General features: G+C 59.9%; 1 protein-coding gene across 2 annotated transcripts; it reads left to right on the top strand.

Annotated features, from left to right (window-relative positions):
* The first annotated feature begins 408 nt into the window (after positions 1 to 408).
* On the top strand, positions 409 to 7,505 carry DIRAS1 (DIRAS family GTPase 1). 2 transcript variants are annotated; one of them, XM_033198284.1, is made up of 2 exons: positions 409 to 517; positions 3,944 to 7,505. In XM_033198284.1, exon 2 carries the CDS (start codon positions 4,014 to 4,016, stop codon positions 4,608 to 4,610), a length of 597 nt encoding a protein of 198 aa, XP_033054175.1. In that variant the 5' UTR covers positions 409 to 517; positions 3,944 to 4,013; the 3' UTR covers positions 4,611 to 7,505. The 2 variants fall into 2 exon arrangements, with proteins under 2 accessions (XP_033054175.1, XP_033054176.1); XM_033198285.1 differs by having other exon boundaries at positions 446 to 517; positions 3,882 to 7,505.
* Positions 7,506 to 8,832: the final 1,327 nt, after the last annotated feature.

The following is an 8,832-nucleotide window of genomic DNA, read 5'->3' on the forward strand; positions in this document are numbered from 1 at the left end:
CACAGCGCACCCCTCTGGCTCCCCGCCCTGCGTGTGACCGGGCCCCAGCCGGCCTCAGGGGTCCCATTCTGCACCCCTTTTATCCCCATTTCTGCCAAAGCCCCCCACCCCTGGCTGGACTCTGCTCCTCCCGAGCCGGGCTCCTGGCCCCCACTCGGGGTTTCCCGGGAAGCGGCCCCACGCTCCCATCCCGAGGGAGGGCGCGCGCAGGTGGCCACGTGGCAAGGCGGGGGTCCCGGATCCTGGCGACCTCCCCCACCCCGGGCGCGGGCAGGCGTGCCGTGGGGGTGGCGGTCCGGGGTTCCCCGTGGGCCGGCGGTGACCTTGGCCAGGCGGCGCGCGGGCCCCGTGGGCGGGGTCCCCGGGGCGGGGCGGGGCGGGCGGAGCGCGGGGCCCGGCGGCGGGGACGGCGCGGGCGCGACTGCGGCGGCTCGGGCGGGCGGGGGGCGGCGGCGCCAGCGGACACCGGAGCGGGCAGGAGCAGCGGCCGCGGCGCCGCAGGGAGCAGCGGGCCCAGGTAGGCGGCCCGGGGCGGGGCGGGGGTCCCTGCGCAGCCCCCCGCCGGCCGTCCTCCCCGCCGCTCGTCCCTCCTTTGTCCCGGCCCCACCCTCCCGGGCCTCGGGGCCGGGCCCTTCCCCGCCTGACTCCAGGGCCCCTGGCCGGGCGCCCCCGGTCCCATCCCGCCAGCCCGGCCGGCCCCTCCGCGGCTCACCTTGGACAGCTCCCGGCCGCCTCCCCTCCCCCACCCGGAGGGCGCCCCCCACCCCGCCCGCCGCCGAGCCCCCCCCGAGGCCCACCCCGCCGCCCCTCTCCGCATTGGTCCCCTCGGGCAGGGCCTCCTCCCTCCTGAAGCTGCCCACTTCGCCCTCCACCCCGCTGCCCAGCCAAGCCCCTCCCTCCGCGCCCCTTCCCGGGGTGGGCTCCTCCTCTCCACCACTGAGGTCCTCCTGAGTCAAGGGGCGCCCCTGGGCTGGCCCCGCACTGTGCCTCTGCGCCCTCGGCCCCCTAGAGCGGGCCCTCTCTCCATCAGACCCCTCACCGGTCAGGCGGCCCTGGGTCAGACCCCCGCTCCACCCTTGGTCAGGCGTGACCCCTGCTAGACCCCTGGGTCGCGGCTCTCTCTGCTTTCCTGACCCTGAGCTTGCTTTGACACCCCCGCCCCCACCAACCATTCCGTGTCCGGCCAGGAGCCGGGTTTCAGGGACCCAGGGCCGGGGTACATTGGCCCTGCCTAGGTGTCTGGAGGTGGGCTGCCCGGCACAGGCGGGAAACCCTGGCAGTGTAGCCAAGCAGGGTGGGCTTCCAGCCCAGCTATGCGCCTCCACCCCCCTGCTCTGTGACCTTGAGCCAGCCCCTCCTGCTCCGGCCTCAGTGCCCACGACCGCCTCCCTCCACCCCCATCCCCCAGGAGGTGGAGGTGGGAAGCCCCGTGGCCTTCGCGGGCTTCAGGGCTCTTGAGTGCAAGCGCCTTCCCAGTCAGGGATTCCAGACCCAGCGGGGCGACCCGGGGAGGACAGTGCTGATGATGGGGGCTGGAGCGTCAGCGCCCACAGCAAGGCAAAGGCTGGGTCTGGGTCCACAGAACCCATGGCCGTTAGGACCCCAGGCCCATCTTGGTGGCATCTTTCTGCACAGCAGCGTGCCTGCCTCTCAGGGCGCCCACCCAGGAAAGGGCAGGGTCTGCAGCGCAGGCTGCCTCCCCCCAACCACCAGCACCCCCAGCCTCCTCCGAATGCCGAGAATTACTATGCATGTAGTCCACACACCCGGCAGCCAATCACATGAGTTGGCATTGCCGAGGCGCCCAGAAGTTTGCCTGGCTCATCACAACTGGGGACTGTGTCAGCTGGCGCTTTCATCATCCTGTTTTCTTTTTCTGGCAAATCTGTTACCCTTGATAATCCAGAAGGTGCCTTTGCAACCAACTGGCACAGCCAAGTGCTCTGCCTACCGGCCCCGAGCCCTTGAGATTGTGATCACTGTTGTGATCGGAGTCTCTGCTGTACGGGGCACTGCCTGGGACCTTTCTCCACCTTGTCACCCTACTTGTCCCAACAGTGGCTTGCATTTCACACAAGAGAAAACGGAGGCTTGGGGACTTGAATTTGCCTGTTTAGGTTCAAACCACTGGCTCCCAGGGAACCTCTGGATCCTCCCCAGCAGGTAGAAACTGGTGCCTCCTTCTCTCCCACTGTAGACCCCCTTGCTGGGGGACTCCCCACCCCCATCCCAGAGACTGGAAGGAGGAAGGGGAGGGGAGGACATAAATTCTGGAGATAAGCCACCTGCCTTTCCCCCAGGGTTGTCTCCCCACCTCCATCATTTCAGGATCCGCTGTGCTGTGTGACCTCCTCAGGCTGCTGGACCTCTCTGAGCCCAAGAGAGAAGAGAGGGGCTAAAAGGACCCCCTCCCAGGAAGCACTATTCCTAAGGATCCATCAGAGCTGAATGGGAAGGCCTAGGGCGTGCCAGGCCATAGTTTGATTTTATAATTTAGGGAGCGGGGATTTTCCCATTCAGCTTCTGGTTTTGTATTTTTGTGTCCCACTTGGGCTGCAAGACCCTGCCTCCCGGTGTGGCTATTGGAAATTGGTGCCCTGATTTGCAAATTGTGGTTCTCAGACTCCCAACCTCAGGATCCCATTTATGGGAGGTGAGGAGAGCAGCCTTAAAATACAAGTTCCAGCTGGACGCGGTGGCTCACGCCTGGAATCCCAGCACTTTGGGAGCCTGAGGGGGGAGGATCACCTGAGGTCAGGAGTTCAAGACCAGCCTGGCCAACATGGCGAAACCCCGTCTCTACTAAAAATACAAAAATTAGCCGGGTGTGGTGGTGCGTGCCTGTAGTCCCAGTTACTCTGGAGGCTGAGGCAGGAGAATTGCTTGAACCGAGGAGGCAGAGGTTGCAGTGAGCTGAGATTGCACCGCTGAACTCCAGCCTGGGCAACAGAACAAGACTTGGTCTTAAAAAAAATAAGAAGGCCAGGTGCGGTAGCTCATGCCTGTAACCCCAGCACTTTGGGAGGCCGAGGTGGGCAGATCACCTGAGGTCAGGAGTTCGAGACCTGCCTGACCAACATGGAGAAACCCCGTCTCTACTAAAAATATAAAATTAGCCGGGCGTGGTGGCGCATGCCTGTAGTCCCAGCTGCTTGGGAAGCTGAGGCAGGAGAATAGCTTGAACCCGAGAGGCGGAAGTTGCGGTGAGCCGAGATTGCACCACTGCACTCCAGCCTGGGCATCAAGAGCGAAACTCTGTCTAAAAATAAATAAATAAATAAATAAATAAATAAGAAGAATAAAATAAAATACAAGTTCCCAGGGCTGTTGCCCTGGCCGACTGACTCATCATGCCTAGGGCTGCAGCCCTGACCCATGCATCTTAAACACTGCACCATGTGCGTTTTCCACGAGGATTAGCCATCTCTGGGATGGGGGAAGAGCAGGGGACCCATGGTTGTTGGAGACGGGCACCGTTTGATCCACCAAACAGGCTCAGGGTGGCACAATGGCTCAGCAAGGCCTCAGAGTCAGAAAGGTGTGGAGCGAGAGGTGGAAGCCAGACCTGCTAGCTTTCAGGGTCCCCTGCCGCGCTGGGAAGAGAGGAGGAAGCCGCACAGCCTGGAAGGCACACCCGCACCAGGGGAAGGAGTTTTGTGGGCATCCCAGCATCTCTCACGCCTCTCCTAGCTCAGCGCCCCCCGGGGAAACTCAGGCCCCAGATTTGGTTAGGGAGAAGTAAGCAAAGGGTGTTGGCTGTGCGCCCGCTTGCGGGACAGAACTGCAAAGTCAGCCACGGCAAGCAGATGGGCCTTTTCCGGAGGCAGGAGGCACAGCAGCCACCTCCTCTGAGAAGCCGCCCTGTCTGCCTCTTTCCCTAGGGCGTGGAGCTGTCTCCTCCAGCCTGGGTGGCCTTTGACGTCTGACCCTCCTCTCCGCACAGGCTCGGTCTGGGGTTCTTGCAGCCGGCACCAGACCCTCCCAGCCCCGGCCCCCCACCCGCCGCGGGGAAGATGCCCGAACAGAGTAATGACTACCGCGTGGTGGTGTTCGGGGCGGGCGGCGTGGGCAAGAGCTCGCTGGTGCTGCGCTTCGTGAAGGGCACGTTCCGTGACACGTACATCCCCACCATCGAGGACACCTACCGGCAGGTGATCAGCTGCGACAAGAGCGTGTGCACGCTGCAGATCACAGACACCACCGGCAGCCACCAGTTCCCGGCCATGCAGCGCTTGTCCATCTCCAAGGGCCATGCCTTCATCCTGGTGTTCTCCGTCACCAGCAAGCAGTCGCTGGAGGAGCTGGGGCCCATCTACAAGCTCATCGTGCAGATCAAGGGCAGCGTGGAGGACATCCCCGTGATGCTCGTGGGCAACAAGTGCGACGAGACGCAGCGGGAGGTGGACACGCGCGAGGCGCAGGCGGTGGCCCAGGAGTGGAAGTGCGCCTTCATGGAGACCTCGGCCAAGATGAACTACAACGTCAAGGAGCTCTTCCAGGAGCTGCTGACACTGGAGACCCGCCGGAACATGAGCCTCAACATCGACGGCAAGCGCTCCGGGAAGCAGAAGAGGACAGACCGCGTCAAGGGCAAATGCACCCTCATGTGAGCCCGGAACGCCTGCCTGCCCGCCGCCCACCCCCACTGGCCCCAGCCCCCGCTGCCTCCCCCAACACTGACACCCTTCTTGGCCTCCTCCTCTTCTCTCATCCTTCCTCCGACACCTCGGCTGGGGAAACCGAGGCCACCCCCTCTCCGCTGCCCCTGCCCATCCTGAGGCAGGGCTGGGGCTCTTCTTCCTCCCCTGCTCTCTTTCCACCCTCCTGTTCTGTCTGTACCAGCCCCCTAAAACCAAGAGCTGGAGGTGGCCCCCCTGTCCTGCAGATGGGAAAACAGGACGGGGAGCTGGCAAGAGGAGCTGCTTGTTCCCACCGGGATCAGAGGAGGCTGCGTTTCCCCATCTCCATCTCTTTCCCTGGGGTGTCCCCAGCCAGACCTGCGCGTCCTGTCCCTCACATTTGATCACTGTGACCTTCCGGGGGAGGGGGGAGTTGAAAATGCACATCAGCCTCAGATATTTTTTTCTTTTTTCTCCTGTTTGGTGTTAACATACACCCAAACCCACCCGGCCCCTCACGACCTCTGATCTGTGCCCCTCCTCCGGTCCCAGAACGCCCCTCTCTCCTCTGTCTTCACACCGGGGTGTGGGGCCCGCGGGATGGGCCTCAGGCCACCAGGCAATAACCACAGGGCCTGCAGCAGTGCCCCTGCCAGCCCCAAGTCCCACCCCCGGGACCGGCCACATCCACAGCACAACTGCCCGTTCGGAGAGGCACCATGAATGTGGAGGGGCTTCCCAGGCACCGTCCACCCGGGGACCCGTCTCTTCCACCAAGACAGAGACGTTAGCAACGCATGGTGGGTGGGGACCTGGGGTGCTCAGGAGGGGGTGCCCGGGGCCCTGGCCAGAGAGACATCAATGACACCCCCGTAGAGGGACAGCCGATAGGACCCAGCACCAGCAGGATCTGAGGGGCCTCCAGGCAGAGGTCTGCCCCGCCCACTTCCTCCCCACCACCTGTGCCCCAGAGAGCAGGACCCACCCGGGAAGGTGGCGTCCTGGAGTCAGGTGTATCTGCAGCCATGAGGTTCTGGGTGTTTTTGTGAGAGAGTCTGAGTGATGCCACACTCATGTGACCCCACAGGGTTGTGTCCAACATACACAGAAGTGACTATGGAACAGTGTATTCGGTGTATTTGTGCAACCTGGGGTGCGTGGATGGGCGACTTGTATCTACGTGCATCTGCGTGTATACCTGTGTGTGTCTGTCGGGGATGGTATGTTTTCGTGGCAGTCTGTGTGTGTAATAGTGGTGTAGGGTCTATAGAGAGGCGGGTAGTTGTAGATACCTGTGTGTGGTTGTCAACAAGACTGGGTATTTGTGATGTGTCTGTGTGAATCTTTGTGCCTGTATGAGCATGACTCTATTTTGGGGAGTGGGTGATATGGTTTATCTGAGAGCATTTATCTGTAAATATGTTTGTCTTGATTGAGGGACACGATCTCTGTCCCACTCGGTAGCAACATGACTCTCTAGCCATGTGACTTTTGGTCCCAAATCTGTATCAGTTGGATATTGCTGTGTAACCAATGACCACAAACGGAGCAACCAGAAACAACACACGTTTATTATCTCACAGATTCTACAGGTCAGAGCCTGTGTGCAGGTTCGCTGGGTCCTCTATTGAGGATCTCAGGAGGCTGCAAGCAAAGCATTGGCCAGGCAGACGTCTCATCTGAAGGCCTGATTGGGGAAGGATTTGCTTCTTCTAAGCTCATGTGGTTGTTGCAGCATTCAGTCCCTTGCTGTTGAAAGACTGAGGGCCTCAGTTCCTCGCTGGCTGTTGGCTGGAAGCTGCTCTTTGTTCTGTGCCATGTGGGTCTCTCCATAGTGGGGCTTGGAGCACGGCAGCTAAGTCAGTGAGGGAAGGTGAAATGGAGGTGTTGGTCCTATTGAGTGTGAGGAAGGAACATGTGTGTGTGTGTGTGCACACGCTTTTGTACACTGAGAGAGAGAGAGAGAGAGAGATCGCACGCATGTGTCTCTGTAGTCATGTGGCCAGGTGGGACTATGTAGATAACAGATTGCTCATGTCTGATTTGGTACATGGGACTATGTAGATAACATGTTGCTCGTGTCTGATTTGGTACGTGGGACTATGTAGATAACATGTTGCTCACGTCTGATTTGGTACGTGGGACTATGTAGATAACATGTTGCTCGTGTCTGATTTGGTACGTGGGACTATGTAGATAACATGTTGCTCACGTCTGATTTGGTACGTGGGACTATGTAGATAACATGTTGCTCGTGTCTGATTTGGTACAAGCATGTTTGTTTTCCTCTGTGTTCATGTGAGTGTTTACTCAACAAATGTTTACTGGACACACTCAGAGAGAGGGAGTGTGCATACGTGTGTGTGTGTGTGTGTTGCTATCCAGCACGTGGACTGGGCTCCCAGAAGAGCTGGCATTGTGTCTGAGCAGAGCTGGGTCCCCCCAAAACTTGGGCTGGCCCAGGCCCCACCAGCAGCTGACATTGCCTCCTCTCCTGTCCTGGCAGTAGCTTCTGGGATCTGAAGGTGCCGGAGAGAGTGAGGCTGGGCAGGGGTCTGCGGCCCTTTCTCAGGGACACACCCTGATAGCACAATCTCCCTGGGGCCCTGCCCACCTCCAGGCCTCTCCCATCCCAGACCCTGCCCAGACCCTGGGGAGAGAGGGGATCTGCAATAGGAGGGGGCCTGAGCCTGCCCTGGCTGCTGGCTCATACTGCCTGGGCATCCCTGGTGATGGGGACTGTGCCAGGCCATGCTTGCTGTGACTCCGCCCCCACCCCTCCCCCCGCATGTGGGTGCCCCCACTCCCCCATCGTGGGGTCTGTGTAGCCTTCGCTCTAGACATAGTCTTCCTGCAATAAAAAAGTGGATCCTGCATTCCCCACCAGCATGGTGCCTGTCTCTGTGGTGGGGGTGGGGTGTCAGCTCACCACCTGCAAAGAATCAGGAAAGGTGGGGAGGTGCAGGATGGGATGAAGGATGGAGGAGGTGAAGAGTGTAGGAAGTGAGGGATGGGATGAAGGGTGGAGGAGGTGATGGGTGTAGAAAGTGAGGGATGGGATGAAGGGTGGAGGAGGTGATGAGTGTAGAAAGTGAGGGATGGGATGAAGGGTGGAGGAGGTGATGAGTGTAGAAAGTGAGGGATGGGATGAAGGGTGGAGGAGGTGATGGTTGTAGAAAGTGAGGGATGGGATGAATGGTGGAGGAGGTGATGGGTGTAGAAAGTGAGGGATGGGATGAAGGGTGGAGGAGGTGAAGAGTGTAGGAAGTGAGGGATGGGATGAAGGATGGAGGAGGTGATGGGTGTAGAAGTGAGGGATGGATGAAGGGTGGAGGAGGTGAAGAGTGTAGGAAGTGAGGATGGGATGAAGGGGGAGGAGGTGATGGGTGTAGAAAGTGAGGGATGGGATGAAGGGTGAGGAGGTGATGAGTGTAGAAAGTGAGGGAGGGATGAAGGGTGAGGAGGTGATGGTGTAGAAATGAGGGATGGGATGAAGGGTGGAGGAGGTGATGGTGTAGAAAGTGAGGGATGGGATGAAGGGTGGAGGAGGTGATGAGTGTAGAAAGTGAGGGATGGGATGAAGGGTGGAGGAGGTGATGAGTGTAGAAAGTGAGGGATGGGATGAAGGGTGGAGGAGGTGATGGGTGTAGAAAGTGAGGGATGGGATGAATGGTGGAGGAGGTGATGGGTGTAGAAAGTGAGGGATGGGATGAAGGGTGGAGGAGGTGAAGAGTGTAGGAAGTGAGGGATGGGATGAAGGATGGAGGAGGTGATGGGTGTAGAAAGTGAGGGATGGGATGAAGGGTGGAGGAGGTGAAGAGTGTAGGAAGTGAGGGATGGGATGAAGGGTGGAGGAGGTGATGGGTGTAGAAAGTGAGGGATGGGATGAAGGGTGGAGGAGGTGATGAGTGTAGAAAGTGAGGGATGGGATGAAGGGTGGAGGAGGTGATGGGTGTAGAAAGTGAGGGATGGGATGAAGGGTGGAGGAGGTGATGGGTGTAGGAAGTGAGGGATGGGGTGAAGGGTGGAGGAGGGGACCTGTGTAGGAAATGAGGAATGGAATGGTGGTGGGGAGGTGGAGGGAGTGGGGTGAGGACACCCAACAGGGGAGGCAAGGCAGGACCGGTCTGGGACTCTGCTTGGAGATGTCTCCATGTGGCTTTTTTCTAGGGCCTCAGTTTCCAGATTCGCTCTGTGCACATTACCTGCGGAC

Source organism: Trachypithecus francoisi, unplaced genomic scaffold (genome assembly GCF_009764315.1).
Source record: "Trachypithecus francoisi isolate TF-2019V2 unplaced genomic scaffold, Tfra_2.0 Lachesis_group5, whole genome shotgun sequence".
Lineage (NCBI taxonomy): Eukaryota > Metazoa > Chordata > Mammalia > Primates > Cercopithecidae > Trachypithecus > Trachypithecus francoisi.